Source organism: Oncorhynchus kisutch, linkage group LG19, assembly GCF_002021735.2.
Source record: "Oncorhynchus kisutch isolate 150728-3 linkage group LG19, Okis_V2, whole genome shotgun sequence".
In the NCBI taxonomy this organism is placed as follows: Eukaryota; Metazoa; Chordata; class Actinopteri; order Salmoniformes; family Salmonidae; genus Oncorhynchus; species Oncorhynchus kisutch.
In genome coordinates, this window is record NC_034192.2 from 59,265,347 (window position 1) to 59,285,727 (window position 20,381).

General features: G+C 45.3%; 1 protein-coding gene and 1 long non-coding RNA gene across 2 annotated transcripts; one reads left to right on the forward strand and one right to left on the reverse strand.

Annotated features, from left to right (window-relative positions):
* The first annotated feature begins 2,116 nt into the window (after nucleotides 1-2,116).
* LOC109878346 (pre-mRNA-splicing factor SLU7) lies at nucleotides 2,117-10,523 on the forward strand. The gene is made up of 13 exons (XM_020470607.2): nucleotides 2,117-2,249; nucleotides 2,525-2,711; nucleotides 2,994-3,147; nucleotides 3,412-3,492; nucleotides 3,709-3,942; nucleotides 4,182-4,346; nucleotides 4,515-4,612; nucleotides 5,559-5,626; nucleotides 7,413-7,552; nucleotides 8,457-8,618; nucleotides 9,623-9,727; nucleotides 9,848-10,045; nucleotides 10,201-10,523. The coding sequence occupies exons 2-13, from the start codon at nucleotides 2,548-2,550 to the stop codon at nucleotides 10,384-10,386; spliced, it is 1,755 nt and encodes a 584-aa protein (XP_020326196.1). The 5' UTR covers nucleotides 2,117-2,249; nucleotides 2,525-2,547; the 3' UTR covers nucleotides 10,387-10,523.
* A 4,025-nt stretch (nucleotides 10,524-14,548) lies between these two features.
* On the reverse strand, nucleotides 14,549-16,257 carry LOC116355088 (uncharacterized). The gene is made up of 3 exons (XR_004204322.1): nucleotides 16,144-16,257; nucleotides 15,222-15,968; nucleotides 14,549-14,899 (listed from the first exon to the last, which is right to left on the reverse strand). It is a non-coding gene; the product is annotated as an uncharacterized LOC116355088 (long non-coding RNA).
* Nucleotides 16,258-20,381: the final 4,124 nt, after the last annotated feature.

Below are 20,381 nucleotides of genomic sequence, written 5' to 3' on the forward strand. Positions count from 1 at the left end.
TGCATATTTTAGAATTCGATTACGGTTGTTGACGTCAACCGCATGTATTCAATGGGGAGAAATGCTATGCTACTATAGCCTCATATCATGAATATGTATAGCCATCTGGGGACAACGCCGAAATAAAGTGTTTTTCTCAAAGTTGCCGGGATGTCACGTGTTCTATCGGAACAATCGTAAAAACGTTTGTATTTAATACGAAACTTCTATTTGATCAAATTTATTTATATAGCCCTTCGTACATCAGCTGATATCTCAAAGTGCTGTACAGAAACCCAGCCTAAAACCCCAAACAGCAAGCAATGCAGGTGTAGAAGCACGGTGGCTAGGAAAAACTCCCTAGAAAGGCCAAACCTAGGAAGAAACCTAGAGAGGAACCAGGCTATGTGGGGTGGCCAGTCCTCTTCTGGCTGTGCCGGGTGGAGATTATAACAGAACATGGCCAAGATGTTCAAATGTTCATAAATGACCAGCATGGTCAAATAATAATAATCACAGGCAGAACAGTTGAAACTGGAGCAGCAGCACAGCCAGGTGGACTGAGGACAGCAAGGAGTCATCGTGCCAGGTAGTACTGAGGCATGGTCCTAGGGCTCAGGTCCTCCGAGAGAGAGAAAGAAAGAGAGAATTAGAGAGAGCATACTTAAATTCACACAGGACACCGGATAGGACAGGAGAAGTACTCCAGATATAACAAACTGACCCTAGCCCCCCGACACATAAACTACTGCAGCATAAATACTGGAGGCTGAGACAGGAGGGGTCAGGAGACACTGTGGCCCCATCCGATGATACCCCCGGACAGGGCCAAACAGGAAGGATATAACCCCACCCACTTTGCCAAAGCACAGCCCCCACACCACTAGAGGGATATCTTCAACCACCAACTTACCATCCTGAGACAAGGCCGAGTATAGCCCACAAAGATCTCTGCCACGGCACAACCCAAGGGGGGGGAGCCAACCCAGACAGGAAGATCACGTCAGTGACTCAACCCACTCAAGTGACGCACCCCTCCTAGGGACGGTATGAAAGAGCCCTAGTAAGCCAGTGACTCAGCCCCTGTAATCCCAGTGGAAAGAGGGGAACCGGCCAGACAGAGACAGCAAGGGCGGTTCGTTGCTCCAGAGCCTTTCCGTTCACCTTCACACTCCTGGGCCAGACTACACTCAATCATATGACCCACTGAAGAGATGAGTCTTCAGTAAAGACTTAAAGGTTGAGACCGAGTTTGCGTCTCTCACATGGGTAGGCAGAACATTCCATAAAAATGGAGCTCTATAGGAGAAAGCCCTGCCTCCAGCTGTTTGCTTAGAAATTCTAGGGACAATTAGGAGGCCTGCGTCTTGTGACCGTAGAGTTCGATCAAATAAACCTCACGTAGTAAATAAGGCTTTCATTTTTTTGATGACCAAATTCGACCTCAATACAAAACTCCTTCCTTGGTCGGTGAAAAAATGCCAGCTGCTGGAGAGAGACCGATTTTCGACCGTGGGCCTCTCTTTTTTTATTTTTTTAAACTTTTTATTTTTTAAACATTTTTTATTTTTTGTATTATCATTTAAAAATAATAATAATAATAATAAATGTATTTTATTCATAATACAAAAATCTACTTACATTGCTACATCAAACATGTCTAGCAAACCAAACACAGGTATTAACAATGCTCAAACATACAAAAAATATCAATAAAATACAAAAAATAAACAATTGAAGTGCAATTATATTCACTCTGAAAATATCTTATTATAATGATTCATGAAGATGTTATTCATTTTGTTATTCACTACGGTTAGTGTTTTAATAAGATAATTACATTCAATCAGAAAAATTGGTAATTTTGGTATAGAATTTTGGAATTTTTGTTTGAGTATATAGTATTTGGCAACAAGAATACAAAAATGAACAATCATTTCGTAACATATTATATATTTTATGTTAAAATTATAGGCAGTGTTCATAATGGTAAATAAGTACTTTGCAAGATTTTCCCAAAATTCGGACACAGATTTACATTCAAAGAACAAGTGAGACAGATTCTCACCTTCTTTTTCACAGAAAACGCAGATATCATCATTAGCCACAAATTTGGAAATCATAGAATCTCTTTTTCTCTTCCGCTCTGCCAGTACATGACGTTACTTCCGGGTTTGTGAAATGGCGACGTTCATGTTGTAAACACAAGTCGAAAGCCACGATTCCAGTCTACGTCTATAAACGTATCTAATTTTGGTGATCCTGTCAAGGTAAGCGAAACATGCATTTAATCAGAGTGAGTTGTATGGTCTATTTTTTGTCAGACCATCGTCGCTTACTTGAATTATGCATAGGGATGCAACAAAGTTAGCTAACCTGCCTGCCAGCGTGTTGAAAACCTTTGTTTTTGTCAGTAACTTAAAGCCAACTAGCTACACCATCAGCCACATATCCCTACAGAAATATGCAGCATTTTATGAAAGTCACGTATTCGTTTAATAGTAGCTAAGTGACTGATCCAGCTTTGTGTCGTGTGCACTCCCAGCCAGTGACCCCATCACCGTAATCATGCCGGAGGAAGAAGAGGCAGCGACGGCTGCGACCAACGCCGATGGGGTGGTGGGTCTGGAAGAACCCAAAAAGATGACCAGAGAGGATTGGAGGAAGAAGAAGGAGTTAGAGGAGCAGAGAAAACTGGGAAATGCTCCTGCTGAGGTAGATGAAGAGGGAAAGTAAGTCAAATTAGCTGGACCAGTTCACATCAGAGTGGGGTGGGCAAACAGACAGAAGAATAATTCAATGCATGCAAGCAACCTGTGACAAGATGTTTGCCCAGAACTGGACCTCATAGTCTCTCTGTCTGTTTGTATATAAAGAGTGAAAATCCTCCATGTTTTCCAATCCTTTGGGCTAGCTAGTCACACCATTCCGCACAGAAGAAAACAGTGGGCCCGTGGGTTCTCCTTTTGTGGAAGCATAGTGTGCTGACTAATTGTTCTTCCTCTTGTTTCCAGGGACATCAACCCTCACATTCCCCAGTACATCTCCTCAGTGCCCTGGTACATCGACCCCTCTAAGAGACCCACCTTAAAGCACCAGAGGCCTCAGGAGGAGAGGCAACAACAGTTCTCCTCCATCGAGGAGTGGTACAAGAGAGGGGTGCAAGAGGTAAGCAGATTCAGTGTTGTAATTCAGCTGTCTTCCATTGTAAAGCCTGAACTACAATAAATACTGTTGTGCATGTAACAATTAAAGCCACGAGCTGAGTTAAGGCATAATTCAGCTGTCTTCCATTGTAAAGCCTGAACTACAATAAATTCTATTGTGCATGTAACAATTAAAGCCACAAGCTGAGTTAAGGCATAATTCAGTTGTCTTCCTTTCTAAATATTTAAATGTATGCCTGATCCCTGACCCTGTATCTGTCTGCAGAAAGCCATCAGTACCAAGTTCAGGAAGGGAGCTTGTGATAACTGCGGTGCCATGACACACAAGAAGAAGGACTGCTTGGAGGTGCTTACCACATTTAGTTTTATTGTCTGAAACCCTAGTGGCATCATATTGCCTTTATACAAGTAGTGTACAAAATAGGGAATAGGGTGCTGTTTGGATGTAGCCAGAGTATTATGTGCTTGGTTTGGAAGTTTGGAATCAATGATGATGCTCCACATCTGACTGACTATCTACCTATCCATATATCTATCCATCCCTACCCTTACCCCTTTTCAGCGGCCCAGAAAGGTGGGGGCAAAGTTCACAGGTAACGGCATGGCCCCCGACGAACACAGCCAGATCTCTCTGGATCTGGACTACGATGGGAAGAGGGACCGCTGGAACGGCTACGACCCTGAGGATCACATGCGTATTGTGGAGGAGTACGCCAAAGTAGACCAGGCCAAACAAACACTGAAATCTCAGAAACTCCATGAGGAGTTGGCTTCAGGGAAACTCACGGACCAAGCAGTAAGCCATCAGATTTTCTCACATAGCTGTGTTGAATACCACTGATTATTCTACACACTAAATATGTTGCTGAAGACTGCAAATACTGCATTAAATATTGGTCATTGGCACATTATCCAAAATGAAATAAAATGCATTTGGTTGATTGGTTAATATCAGTCTAGTAGGTAAATGCATGCTATATGCTTGGCAGTTTTCTGGTGGCGTGTGTTGATCTACTCTTCTCTGTTTTCCTGTAGAGCTCCTCAAGAAAGTGGGATGATGGCGAACGCACACAGGAGCAAAACAGTGAGGATGAAGATGAAGATAAGTACGCTGATGACATCGACATGCCGGGACAGAACTTTGACTCCAAGAGACGAATCACAGTCAGAAACCTGCGTATCAGAGAAGATATCGCTAAGGTGAGTCCAGTCATAACTGTTGAAGGTGTTTTGTGAGCCTTGCTACATTGGGCATCTCAATCTGTTCTTCCCCTCATCACCCGTAGAAGTTACACATTTGTAATTATGACAAGTTTTGATGAAGAAGTATTTGTTAACTTATGCGTTTGTGTACTTTGCGTCCCGTAGTACTTGAGAAATCTGGATCCAGACTCTGCTTACTACGACCCCAAGACTCGAGCCATGAGAGAGAACCCCTACCAGAACACTGGCATGGTTCCTGAAGAGTAGGTTACGGTTCCTTTAACTATAGTGCTGAGCGACTAACCAACATGTAGGTTATTTTATCAGTTTTTAAAAAATTTACAAAAGTTGGTACGTTTAGTTATTTTGTGTGTGTGTGTGTGTGTTGAGGTCAATGTGATGATGACTTGGAATGAAATAATAAAGTCTTCAAATAAAATGTAATATACACAACAACTCTGGGGGCTCCCGAGTGGCGCAGCAGTCTAGAGGCGTCACTACAGCCCTGGTTTGATTCCAGGCTGTATCACAACCGGCCGTGTTTGGAAGTCCCATAGGGCGGCGCACAAATGGCCCAGCGTCATTTGGGGTTTGGTCGGAGTAGGCCGTCGTTGTAAATAAGAATTTGTTCTTAACTGACTTGCCGAGTTAATTAAGGTTTACTAAAAATATTTGCGCTTTTTGTTGTTGTGAGTAAATGATGGTTAAATAAGTGATAAGCAGTAATGAGCAGTCACTACCATCAGGGGACTTTATTATGTGTTACAGCATTAAACCCACATAATGCATAGTGCTTTTCATGTGAGAAATGAAAAGCTGGGATTATTGTTTAATAATCAAACCGAACCGACCTTAACAAGCACTAATCTCTCAGCACTATTTAGCTAATGACCTCCCATGAGAAAACCCCCTATTAGAACACTAGTATGGTGTCTGAATAAAGGGTCACTATTCCTTTAACTAACAGTCTAATTGTCATGAATCTCGTGTCATGAATCTCTAATTCCATATCATGAGTCTTAAACCACGTGTTATCATTTTGTAATTACATGTTCAAAATCACTAAAGACGTGTCATGAATGCTGAAGTGAAAATGCTCATCTTTTCTTTCACTGTGTCTTTGGGATGTGTCTGGAAAGAATGCTTTGTCATCACTGAGAGATCTCCTAACTGTCTTCCCTAAATGTCTGTGTCGTGTTTATTTGGCAGTGTGGGGTTCGCAGGAGACAACTTTGTTCGTTACTCTGGAGACACCGTCACCATGGCACAGACACAGCGTGAGTCACACATTCTCTCTTTCCTGCCAACAACCCAACAGGGTTCTCTCTTGAGTTTCTAAACACAGAGACCCAACATCGCAAGACGTACGGGAACGCTTGCGAAGCGTACTCGGCAGACCAAGTGAAAAATTCTTCCTAAGTTGTTAATTTTCTCGATTTCTAAAGGCACAACATAGGCTTGAGCCAATGTCTTAAAGGGATACTTCCCGAATTTTGGCAACTAAGCCCTTTATCTACTTCCCCAGAGTCAGATGAACTTATTGGTACCATTTTTTAAAATGATCTGTGTCCAGTATGAAGGAAGTCTAGCGGTAGTTTTGAGAGCCAATGTTAACTAGCGTCTTGCTAGCTGTTCCCGTAGACATCCAGTCATTGAGCTAACGCTAGTTAGTAACTTCAAACTGCACGTATAGACAAAAATGGTATCCACACGTTCGTCTGACTCTAGGGAAGTAGATAAAGGGCTTCATTGCACAAATCCAGAATTATCCCTTTAAGTAACGGAACATGTTTTTAATCCCACCTCGTCAAAGTGACAAACTGACACATTTACATTTTTTGCCAAAAATGAAGTTATATCGAGGTATTTCTATTGGACAACCAGTTTCTACATACACTATACAGTGCCTTGCGAAAGTATTCGGCCCCCTTGAACTTTGCGACCTTTTGCCACATTTCAGGCTTCAAACATAAAGATATAAAACTGTATTTTTTTGTGAAGAATCAACAACAAGTGGGACACAATCATGAAGTGGAACGACATTTATTGGATATTTCAAACTTTTTTAACAAATCAAAAACTGAAAAATTGGGCGTGCAAAATTATTCAGCCCCTTTACTTTCAGTGCAGCAAACTCTCTCCAGAAGTTCAGTGAGGATCTCTGAATGATCCAATGTTGACCTAAATGACAAAAGTATGCGGACACCCCTTAAAACATGTGAAATTTGGCTATTTCAGCCACACCCGTTGCTGACAGGTGTATAACATTCAGCACACAGCCAAGCAATCTCCATAGACAAACATTGGCAATAGAATGGTCTTACTGAAGAGCCGTCAGAGGATGCCACATTTCCAACAAGTCAGTTCGTCAAATTTCTGCCCTGCTCGAGCTGCCCCGGTCAACTGTAAGTGCTGTTATTATGAAGTGGAAACGTCTAGGAGCAACAACGGCTCAGCCTTGAAGTGGTAGGCCACACGAGCTCACAGAATGGGACCGCAGAGTGCTGAAGCATGTAACACGTAAAAAATAGTCTGTCCTTGGTTGCAATACTTACTACTGAGTTCCAAACTGCCTCTGGAAGCAACGTCCGCACGAGAACTGTTCGTCGGGAGCTTCATGAAATGGGTTTCCATGGCCGAGTAACAGCACACAAGCCTAAGATCACCATGCGCAAGCCAAGCATCGAGTGGTGTAAAGCTCACCGACGTTGGACTCTGGAGCAGTGGAAATGCGTTCCAACATCTAGTGGAAAGCCTTCCCAGAAGAGTGGAGGCTATTATAGCAGCAAAGGGGGGGGACCAACTCCATATGAATGCCAGTGATTTTGGAATGAGATGTTTTGACGAGCAGGTGTCCACATACTTTTGGTCATCCAGTGTATATTCATATTAAACCCTATTTGTTCATATTCTCCCAGGAGATTTCCCCACTTCTCATTTATTAGGCTCATAAAACGGTATCCTTAGAGAGAGCATCCTAATGCCAATATTCTTCATAGTTAGTCTAGCAAAGGGATTGTATTGAACTAAACATACTTCCTCTCATCTCCTCCACCTCTCCAGTCTTTGCGTGGGAGGCCTATGATAAGGGCTCTGAGGTGCACCTCCAGGCCGACCCCACCAAGCTGGAGCTGCTGCACCAGTCCTTCAAGGTCAAGAAGGAGGATTTCAAGGACAAACAGAAGGAGACGATCCTGGATAAGGTACAGAATAAATACACTGCACTCCATCCTCACCAGCCTCATTTTCAATGTAGATAAACTGCATGCAGAACATTGTAAAGCCCATAAAAGTGTCATCAATGTAATAAACATGATTTCAAGATTTCAAATCATACTGTCCATTTTTGAAACTAAGTACTCCTTTAACTGGGAAATGTACAAATATTGAATTTCAATTCCAAAGATTAAAGGTTTTTACAATTCCAACTTAAACAGTCCAAACAAGTCTAATTCAATTCTATAACTTAAAGACAGTTGAAATTCAAATTGAATTCCAATGTAAATTATTCACTTTGAGTGAATTAAATTGGAATTTCAAATTAAATTGGAATTGACCCCAACCCTTTCATACATTAGTTAATGATATAACTGTTGCTCCTGTGTGTTCTGACTGTTACTCCTGTGTGTTCTGACTGTTACTCCTGTGTGTTCTGACTGTTGCTCCTGTGTGTTCTGACTGTTACTCCTGTGTGTTCTGACTGTTACTCCTGTGTGTTCTGACTGTTGCTCCTGTGTGTTCTGACTGTTGCTCCTGTGTGTTCTGACTGTTGCTCCTGTGTGTTCTGACTGTTGCTCCTGTGTGTTCTGACTTGCTCCTGTGTGTTCTGACTGTTGCTCCTGTGTGTTCTGACTGTTGCTCCTGTGTGTTCTGACTGTTGCTCCTGTGTGTTCTGACTGTTGCTCCTGTGTGTTCTGACTGTTGCTCCTGTGTGTTCTGACTGTTGCTCCTGTGTGTTCTGACTGTTGCTCCTGTGTGTTCTGACTGTTGCTCCTGTGTGTTCTGACTGTTGCTCCTGTGTGTTCTGACTGTTGCTCCTGTGTGTTCTGACTGTTGCTCCTGTGTGTTCTGACTGTTGCTCCTGTGTGTTCTGTGTGTGTGTCTCAGTACGGGGGTGAGGAGCACCTGGACGCCCCCCCCAGAGAGCTGTTGCTGGCCCAGACTGAGGACTACGTGGAGTACAGTCGACACGGTGCCGTGCTGAAGGGACAGGAGAAGGCCGTGGCACGCTCCAAATACGAAGAGGACGTACTCATTCAGAACCACGCGGTGAGGCGTCCAGAACTGACTAACCCCATAGAGATGAGCGCTGTCAGAACGGTCTCCGGTTAGACAGGAACCTTTTGGAGAGCAGCCCCCTCGTGGAGGAGCACAGCCAGAACGGTCTCCGGTTAGACAGGAACCCTTGGAGAGCAGCCCCCTCGTGGAGGAGCACAGTCAGAACGGTCTCCGGTTAGACAGGAACCCTTGGAGAGCAGCCCCCTCGTGGAGGAGCACAGTCAGAACGGTCTCCGGTTAGACAGGAACCTTTTGGAGAGCAGCCCCCTCGTGGAGGAGCACAGCCAGAACGGTCTCCGGTTAGACAGGAACCTTTTGGAGAGCAGCCCCCTCGTGGAGGAGCACAGCCAGAATGGTCTCCGGTTAGACAGGAACCTTTTGGAGAGCAGCTCCCTCGTGGAGGAGCACAGCCAGAACGGTCTCCGGTTAGACAGGAACCTTTGGAGAGCAGCCCCCTCATGGAGGAGCACAGTCAGAACGGTCTCCGGTTAGACAGGAACCTTTTGGAGAGCAGCCCCCTCGTGGAGGAGCACAGTCAGAACGGTTCTTGGTTAGACAGGAACCTTTTGAAGTGTTCTTGAACAGCCCCCTTGTGGAGTGGTGCTGGTGTTTTTAGAATGACTTTGTCAGACAATAACAATTGGAGTGTTTGAGAACTGTGCCAACAAAAAAAAAAAAACAGTTAAGGACAGTATTAAGGTAGCATCTATTCAGATGTGCATATGTAACAGTATAGGTTCCTTCCCTCTCCTCGCCCCGACCTGGGCTCGAACCAGGGACCCTCTGCACACATCAACAGCTGACACCCACGATGCATCGTTACCCATCGCTCCACAAAAGCCCACAGCCCTCACAGAGCAAGGGGGAACCACTACTTCAAGGGCTCAGAGCGAGTGACGTCACCGATTTTGAAACGCTATTAGTGTGCACTACCGCTAACTAGCTAGCCATTTCACATCGGTTACACACACTTAACAGGGGTTTTTGCTTTGCAGTGTATCTGGGGGTCGTACTGGAGAGAAGGCTGCTGGGGCTTCAAGTGCTGCCACTCCATGGTCAAACAGAGCTACTGCACCGGAGAGGCTGGCATCAAAACTATGGTCAGTATTCTGCTAATCATCAGTCATGTAATGTGGGTAATGTGATTTCCGTAGTCAATTATAAACACTGAAGTTTTTTCCCCCCCGGATGAGATGATTGACGGGTATCTCCCCCTATAGGGCTCCTCGGCCTGTGTTCCGTTTGAGGAGGGACTTGAGCAGGAGGAAGAGGAGGAGCCTAAGACTCTACTGGAGATGCACAGGGAGAAACTTAAAGAGAAGAAGAAGAAGAAGAAGAAGCAGAAGAAGAAAAAGCACGGCTCAGACAGCAGCGACTCTGAGGAAGATGAGGAGAAGAAGAAACAGAAACTGAACAAGGTGAACTTTGACTTCATTGCTTTGATGTTCATGAGCATGCCTGTGTGTTTATTTATGTACATGTCAGTTCCCTTTGCCTATGTGTACACCTACCTGACTATATCTCACCCCCCTACCTAACTCTCTCATCCCCCTTACCCCCCCTCTCTCCCCAGGCCCTGGCTGCAGAGGACATGCGTCTGAAGCAGGTAGAGGAGATGATGAAAGTGGATGAGAGGAAGAGGAAGTACAACAGCCTGCAGGAGATCAAGGAGCCCACGGAGGAGGAGATGGAGGCCTTCAGGATGAAACGCTCCAGGGAAGACGACCCCATGGCCAACTTCCTGGAGCTGGGGCAGTGATGAGAGGGATAGTGACAACTCCATACTCTACGCTCGCCCCTACCTACAGTATACCATCTCCTCCCACCCCTGTACCCCTCTCCTCCTACCTCTACCCTATCCTCTCTTCCTACCTCTACCCCTACCCTCTCCTATACCCCTCTCCTCCTACCTCTACCCTATCCTCTCCTCCTACCTCTACCCCTACCCTCTCCTATACCCCTCCTCCTACTTCTACCCCTACCCTCTCCTATACCCCTCTCCTCCTACCTCTACCCTTACCTGTACCCCTACCCTCTCCTCCTACCTCTACCCTACCCTCTCCTCCTACCCCTACCCTCTCCTCCTACCCCTACCCTATCCTCCACTCCTACCCCTACCCTATCCTCCACTCCTACCTCTACCCCTACCCTCTGTTATACCCCTCTCCTCCTACCTCTACCCTCTCCTCCTACCTCTACCCCTATCCTCTCCTGTACCCCTACCCTCTCCTCCTACCTCTACCCCTATCCTCTCCTCCTACCTCTACCCTTTGTTATACCCCTCTCCTCCTACCTCTACCCTCTCCTATACCCCTACCCTCTCCTCCTACCTCTACCCTATCCTCTCCTCCTACCTCTACCCCTACCCTCTGCTATACCCCTCTCCTCCTACCTCTACCCTCGCCTGTACCCCTATCCTCTCCTATACCCCTATCCTCTCCTATACCCCTACCTTCTCCTCCTACCTCTACCCTCGCCTGTACCCCTACCCTCTCCTCCTACCTCTACCCTATCCTCTCCTATACCCCTACCTTCTCCTCCTACCTCTACCCTCACCTGTACCCCTACCCTCTCCTCCTACCTCTACCCTATCCTCTCCTATACCCCTCTCCTCCTACCTCTACCCTCGCCTGTACCCCTACCCTCTCCTCCTACCCCTACCCTATCCTCTCCTCCTACCCCTACCCTCTCCTCCTACCTCTACCCTATCCTCTCCTATACCCCTACCCTCTCCTCCTACCCCTATCCTCTCCTATACCCCTATCCTCTCCTATACCCCTACCCTCTCCTCCTACCCTATCCTCTCCTATACCCCTACCCTCTCCTCCTACCCCTATCCTCTCCTCTACCCCTACCCTCTCCTCTACCCCTACCCTCTCCTCCTACCCCTACCCTCTCCTCCTACCCCTACCCTCCTCTCCTATCACACTCTGGGACCCAACCTCCTGTTCTTTGCTTAATGTTCTTACTCTTCAAGATCATGGTTGTCTTTTTATTATTAAGTCTATCAATGTGGTAGAATGTTATTTTATTTCATATTTGTACCTTTAGAATGCATTTTGAGCTTTCCGACGACCGTTTATCCAATAAAAAGCATGACTTCCCTTGGTTCTCTTTTACGGGCATGAAACACTAGCCATTTCCCATTCATTCCAATGGAAGGAACGCGGAGAGGGCGGTGCGAAGGTGGCGAAAAATAAACAACTTTTACCATGATGAATTTGAAGCTGTGCGACCCAAAGCTGGAGACTTTCTTCAGGGAAGATGGCTGACAAAAATACTAGGATGGAAGCAAATGTAAGTGATTATAAGGTCATAACAAATCATGCAAAAAATGTACAGTTGATAAGAATATGTTAATGTAGAGACAAACTATTATGCATATTTTTTAATCATGAAGTTAATTTACGAAAATCGCGATTTAGCAAGCTAGCTGACTAGCTAACATTGGCCGGCTGGCTTTATGGGTGTTATGACATGAGTATGAAATTATAATTCTGGTTGTTTTAATGTTTTAGGGACTCTTGAAACAACCAGCAAACCAGTCTGTCGTCTTGTAAAACAGTGGATGTAAATAATCTAGCTAGCTAAACTATTTACTGCAAATTGAATGTACAATTTTGTAAGCTTGCTTTGTTGATATTTGCCATGCAATGCAGATAGATGAAATAATGTAGGTAGCTACAGTCGTGGCCAAAAGTTTTGAGAATGACACAAATATTAATTTCCACAAAGTTTAGATATTTTTGTCAGATGTTGCTATGGAATACTGAAGTATAATTACAAGCATTTCATAAGTGTCAAAGGCTTTTATTGACAATTACATGAACTTGATGCAAAGAGTCAATATTTGCGGTGTTGACCCTTCTTTTTCAAGACCTCTGCAATCCGCCCTGGCATGCTGTCAATTAACTTCTGGGCCACATCCTGACTGATGGCAGCCCATTCTTGCATAATCAATGCTTGGAGTTTTTGTTTGTCCACCCGCCTCCTGAGGATTGACCACAAGTTCTCAATGGGATTAAGGTCTGGGGAGTTTCCAGACCATGGACCCAAAATATCGATGTTTTGTTCCCCGAGCCACTTAGTTATCACTTTTGCCTTATGGAAAGGTGCTCCATCATGCTGGAAAAGGCATTGTTCATCACCAAACTGTTCCTGGATGGTTGGGAGAAGTTGCTCTCAGAGGATGTGTTGGTACCATTCTTTATTCGTGGCTGTGTTCTTGGGCAAAATTGTGAGTGAGCCCACACCCTTGGCTGAGAAGCCACCCCACACATGAATGATCTCAGGATGCTTTACTGTTGGCATGACACAGGACTGATGGTAGCGCTCAACTTGTCTTCTCCGGACAAGCGTTTTTCCGAATGCCCCAAACAATTGGAAAGGGGATTCATCAGAGAAAATGACTTTAACCCAGTCCTCAGCTGTCCAATCACTGTACCTTTTGCAGAATATCAGTCTGTCCCTGATGTTTTTCCTGGAGAGAAGTGGCTTCTTTGCTGCCCTTCTTGACACCAGGTCATCCTCCAAAAGTCTTCGCCTCACTGTGCATGCAGATGCACTCACACCTGCCTGCTGCCATTCCTGAGCAAGCTCTGTACTGGTGGTGCCCCGATCCCGCAGCTGAATCAACTTTAGGAGACGGTCCTGGTGCTTGCTGGACTTTCTTGGGCACCCTGAAGCCTTCTTCACAACAATTGATCCTTTCTCCTTGAAGTTCTTGATGATCCGATAAATGGTTGATTTTAGGTGCAATCTTACTGGTATCAATATCCTTGCCTGTGAAGCCCTTTTTGTGCAAAGCAATGACAACGGCACGCATTTCCTTGCAGGTAACCATGGTTGACAGAGGAAGAACAATGATTCCAAGCACCACCCTCCTTTTGAAGCTTCCAGTCTGTTATTCGAACTCAATCAGCATGACAAAGTGATCTCCAGCCTTGTCCTCATCAACACTCACACCTGTGTTAACGAGAGAATCACTGACATGATGTCAGCTGGTCCTTTTGTGGCAGGGCTGAAATGCAATGGAAATATTTGGGGGGGATTCAGTTCATTTGCATGGCAAAGAGGGACTTTGCAATTAATTGCAGTTCATCTGATCACTCTTCATAATATTCTGGAGTATATGCAAATTGCCATCATACAAACTGAGGCAGCAGACTTTGTGAAAATTAATGTGTCATTCTCAAAACCGTTGGCCACGACTGTATGTTCTTGCTTATTGTGCAGTGGAGGATAAAAATACCTGTATGCCTATGGATGTGTAGCTAGCTATCTAGCCAATCTGTGTATGGACCCAAACGTTTGGTATACCTATTAGTTCAGAACCTAGCAATGAACCTCAGCTATCATAGCCAGTTGTATCAACTTCAAAACAGTCTGAATGACATTAATGAAGCCTAAGGATTGAGTAGAATATAATATACCTTTGTGCCAAGGATGCAAATTGTATATACATCTAGTTATTACCATGCATGAGATCCCCCACATTGTAGCATGTACATTTAATATATTCACTGATCATGTACTCTACCTTGGCAAATAAAAGTTAAGTTATGAGGGAGATTATGGTATCCAATACCAGGAGTATCACATTCCAGTCTTTGTATGATGCTGTGTCTGTATGTATTTATTACAATTATACACTTCAACAGTGTATGTCAACCATTGAAGTCCTAGGATATCAATGGTTACACATTTTAACTATGCATTAGACTAGAAACATGATTTAACTACTTAAAGGCTGATTTGAAATCTTATATATGGAAATATAATTTGAACACAGTACACTACACTTCCTATTCATCATGTAAATACTCTAAAACTGGTTCATCTCAATCTAGTGCCCTTCATCTGCATTGATCTGATCAACAGGATAGGTGTAGTATTAAATCAAATGAGACTTCATTTCAACCAGTAGAGAATGTGAAACGCTTTACTGGAAGTTCATTATCCAAGGGTTATAAATACATGCATTACAAATATAATCTGTACTTCAATGCACATCTGTTGTGCATTATAAAAACAGGAAGAAATGTGGCTAGAGAGGTGTCAAAGACAAAGGGAAAGAGGTATGAACTTAGGAGCAGGGAAGGCAGCATATGACTAATGAACCAGTGCAACTCAAATATTTTCTCAGTTCATCACAATTACATAATAGTGTCTCTAGTCAGCCTGAAGGTTATCTTAACAGTGGGTGAGGTGGTGATGATGGGACTGGGGGTTGGCATCCTCTCTCACATCAAAACATACCAGCAGATGAGAGACTGATGGAGAGAGAGAGAGCATGTTTAAGCCTTGTTTTTATTTTTTATTCTAACATTGTTAGTCATCATAATCATCAGGAGGTGAAATGCAAAACTCAAATCAAATCAAAGTTTATTTGTCACATGCGCCAAATACAACAGTGAAATGCTTACAGGCTCTAACCAACAGTGCAATTTCTATAAAAAGAGGTAACAGGTTTGACTGACCGGTAAAACTGACCTTGGATCATTAACTCTGGGACGACTGCATCTCTATCTGTATTTCAATGTAAAGCATCTCTTTAATAATACTTCCTGTTGACCCGACCATGTGACCTCTCACCTCTGATCATGCTGTGCCCTCTCTCTATGTAGCCAGTCTTAATGCCTCAGGGTTTCACTGACACTGCTGATATAACCCTAGAGGATTTAGGGAGAAGAGGGGAGAGGGATGAAGTGAAGGAGAGAGAATTATTGAGAAGATAAGGTAGTTAAAGAGACAGTGTTCAATCTGTGTGTGGCCTCACCTTGTGTCCACACCACACTAAGTGGCTGCAGAGTACTTTATGCTGAAAAACATGAACGGAAACACAAGGACAAACAATATAGTGTAGTTATAAAAAATAATGAAGTGTCTTACTATTCTCCATGGTTGGCCCTCTTGCCTATTCTTTGAAGGTGGAAGGAGCCACAGTTACACCTGAACCTGCTTACTGCACAACACAATGCATCAATCAGATTGATACATGAGTGTGTGGGTTATAGGGTTTCTAATTGTTCACATTTTTTTCAATATGGGTGATTTAAAATAGCCTGTTAATTTTTTGTACAGACATCACACCCTTACCTAAACGGCACCCTCACCTGTGAAGTAGAAACTGGGAATTGAATAACTGCAGTTGACAGCTACGTAAATGGAAGAATACTCTTATTCCAATGTGAATGACTCTTAAAAAGAGCCTTTGGTTGTGCGTAGTGTAGTCTATGGTGTTGCCAGGGAACAGCACCCTCTTCGAAGAAGTAGGAGGTGAAGATCTCCTGCACAACGATTGCCTCTTGCTGCGTTGTTGGACCCCATTCTTGAAACATCCTGCAGAGCAGCAGATTTATTTTTCATTCACTTAGCTAGCTATCTATACAGTATGTGGAGTTTGCTAGATTGCTAGCTAGCCAACTAGCTAGCACATTTGAGTTAGCCTGCACTGTAGGTAGTTAGATAATAATACATTGGTTTTTAAAAACCTTTTCTAAATGTATTTACTTACTTGAATAGGTTCTCCCAGCCATGTGGACAATTGGAAACAGGGCAGCAAAGTTTGTTTGTCACCAGAGCGTTTTAGAGGATATTACTATTGAACTATGTACCTATTTAATAACCAGACCTTCATACAAACTTGCTATGCTGAATTATTGACACAATCAAACATGCTGCTATTTGCTGCAATATACTGCCAGCACGCCCACCAGCGAGTCACAATGGGCGGCCTGAGCGGCACGAGGCCATTTACCGCGCAATTTACTGCTATCTAGTGTACATTCACTGTTAGTGACAATTGGGAGAATAAATGCACTACAGACAAATAGTTGTTCCAAAAATACTTAGCTTGGTCAATGTCTGGTATGGATTTGTGCTTGTCTCATCAGTGGAACCTGTAACAGGACAGGGAGAGAGCGACAACAGGACAGGGGGAGAGACAACAGGACAGGGAGAGACACAACAGGACAGGGAGAGACAACAGGACGTGGGAGAGAGACAACAGGACAGGGGGAGAGACAACAGGACAGGGGGAGACACAACAGGACAGGGAGAGACACAACAGGACAGGGAGAGACACAACAGGACGTGGGAGAGAGACAACAGGACAGGGGGAGAGACAACAGGACGTGGGAGAGAGACAACAGGACGTGGGAGAGACACAACAGGACGTGGGAGAGAGACAACAGGACGGGGGGAAAGAGACAACAGGACAGGGAGAGAGACAACAGGACGTGGGAGAGAGACAACAGGACGTGGGAGAGAGACAACAGGACAGGGGGAGAGACAACAGGACAGGGAGAGACAACAGGACGTGGGAGAGAGACAACAGGACAGGGGGAGAGACAACAGGACAGGGGGAGAGACAACAGGACAGGGAGAGACACAACAGGACGTGGGAGAGACAACAGGACAGGGGGAGAGACAACAGGACAGGGGGAGAGACAACAGGACAGGGGGAGAGACAACAGGACAGGGGGAGAGACAACAGGACAGGGAGAGACACAACAGGACGTGGGAGAGAGACAACAGGACAGGGGGAGAGACAACAGGACGTGGGAGAGAGACAACAGGACGTGGGAGAGAGACAACAGGACAGGGGGAGAGACAACAGGACAGGGAGAGACACAACAGGATGTGGGAGAGAGACAACAGGACGTGGGAGAGACACAACAGGACGTGGGAGAGAGACAACAGGACAGGGGGAAAGAGACAACAGGACAGGGAGAGAGACAACAGGACGTGGGAGAGAGACAACAGGACGTGGGAAAGAGACAACAGGACAGGGGGAGAGACAACAGGACAGGGGGAGAGACAACAGGACGTGGGAGAGAGACAACAGGACAGGGGGAGAGACAACAGGACAGGGGGAGAGACAACAGGACAGGGGGAGAGACAACAGGACGTGGGAGAGAGACAACAGGACGTGGGAGAGAGACAACAGGACGTGGGAGAGAGACAACAGGACAGGGGGAGAGACAACAGGACAGGGAGAGAGACAACAGGACAGCGAGAGAGAGACAACAGGACAGGGAGAGACAACAGGACAGGGGGAGAGACAACAGGACGTGGGAGAGAGACAACAGGACGTGGGAGAGAGACAACAGGACAGGGGGAGAGACAACAGGACAGGGAGAGAGACAACAGGATGTGGGAGAGAGACAACAGGACAGGGGGAGAGACAACAGGACAGGGGGAGAGACAACAGGACGTGGGAGAGAGACAACAGGACGTGGGAGAGAGACAACAGGACGTGGGAGAGAGACAACAGGACAGGGGGAGAGACAACAGGACAGGGAGAGAGACAACAGGACAGCGAGAGAGAGACAACAGGACAGGGAGAGACAACAGGACAGGGGGAGAGACAACAGGACGTGGGAGAGAGACAACAGGACGTGGGAGAGAGACAACAGGACAGGGGGAGAGACAACAGGACAGGGAGAGAGACAACAGGATGTGGGAGAGAGACAACAGGACAGGGAGAGAGACAAAAGGACAGGGAGAGAGACAACAGGACAGGGAGAGAGACAACAGGACAGGGGGAGAGACAACAGGACGTGGGAGAGAGACAACAGGACAGGGAGAGAGACAACAGGACAGGGAGAGAGACAACAGGACAGGGAGAGAGACAACAGGACAGGGGGAGAGACAACAGGGCGTGGGGGAGAGACAACAGGATGTGGGAGAGAAACAACAGGACAGGGAGAGACAACAGGACGTGGGAGAGAGACAACAGGACAGGGGGAGAGACAACAGGACAGGGAGAGAGACAACAGGACAGGGGGAGAGACAACAGGACAGGGAGAGAGACAACAGGACAGGGGGAGAGACAACAGGACGTGGGAGAGAGACAACAGGACAGGGGGAGAGACAACAGGACGTGGGAGAGAGACAACAGGACGTGGGAGAAAGACACCTCTACATGCATCGTCTTCGACCTGATTCACAAACCACAAATGTCATTGTTCAATGGTCCCCATCTCTGGAATAGTTTTATGTTAGCCGTTTCTTTGCATATCAATTAGTTTGAGGGTTTAAGCACAATTTTATCATGTGTTTTATTTAGTTGACATTGTGGTTTTATTCTGTGAAGCATTGCCAACACAGTGCTTCGCCCTCTTCTTCTAGCGGGGAGATTTTGATGGGTTTTCTCTGGTTCTTGTGTCTGGACACATCTGGTAATCCTCAGAGATTTTCCATGGGGACGCCTTGTATGATGTTTGTTTTTCAGATTTCTCATTGTTATGGTGATAACCCGAGAAGTTGACGGTATAGTGCCTATCAAAACATCCCCTAATGCAATTTGGCCCCTTGGCACAACTGTCCAAAGCTGTCAATCAATCACGAGCCTCTGGAATCAAGTGTCAGATTAAATTTCACACATTATGACATCGTTAGGGAACATCTCTCACACATTATGACATCGTTAGGGACTTATGACGTCACACTTGGCGATCGGGTTGGTGCACAATGGGCAGTATAAGATCAAGACGTTTGATGCCAAAACTGGGATCCAGCGTCCGGTTCCACGGTTCTCTGGTTAGAGCGTCAGGACCAGGTTTGGCTGCAGTTCTTCTACTCTGAACAGAATGGGCAATTCTATGACCCGTTCTGGACAGATGGTCTGTTTACTGGGTTCCTGATCTATGCAGACCAGGAGTATCTGAACTAGATGGACAAAGAAGACCAATGAGGATTCATCACCTTCATCCTGATGGGTTGAAATACAATGGCACCTGCTTTTGCTTCCTTGTCCATTTGGGAAGAAAATTCTGCCTGTCATCATTGCAATTATAGTTCAGCCTATTTATACTCCGTTTTGGTCAATAATAAAAATGTTCTCTAAAAAAGTGAATTGTAATAGGCCTACTGTATTACCGTTGCACATTATTGAAAAAGCTATGCCCTATATTGACACCAGGTGACACTGAGTTGTCTGTTGCCCAGCTAGTTACTCATTGCTTAGTATTTATACGGAATAAAAATATAAACGCAACATGTAAAGTGTTGGTCCCATATTTCATGAGCTGAAATAAAAGATCCCAGAAATGTTCCATACACACAAAAAAGCTTATTTCTCTCAAATCTTGTGCACAAATGTATTTACATCCCTGTTAGTGAGCATTTATACTTTACCAAGATAATCCATCCACCTGACAGGTGTGGCATATCAAGAAGCTGATTAAACAGTATGAGTGTTTCACAGGTGCACCTTGTGCTGGGGACAATAAAAAAGCCACTTTAAAATGTGCTGTTTTGTCACACAACACAAGGCCACAGATGTCTTAAGTTTTGATTGAGCATGCAATTGGCATGCTGACTGCAGGCATGTCCACCAGAGCTGTTGCCAGATAATGTTATGTTCATTTCCCAACCATCAGCCTCCTCCAATGTCATTATAGAATTTGGCAGTACGTCCAACCAGCTTCACTACCTCACACCACCTGTAACCAAGCCAGCCCAGGACCTCCACATCCGGCTTCTTCACCTGCGGGATCATCTGAGACCAGCCACCCGGACAACTGATGAAAGTGTGGGTTTTCATAACCAAAGAATTTCTGCAAAAACTGTCAGAAACTGTCTCAGGGAAGCTAATCTACGTGCTAGTCGTACTCACCAGGGTCTTGATCTGACAGCAGTTCGGCGTCTTAACCAACTTCAGTGGCCAGATGCTCACCTTCAATGGCCACTGGCACGCTGGAGAAGTGTGCTCTTCACGGATAAATCTTGGTTTCAACTGTACCGAGC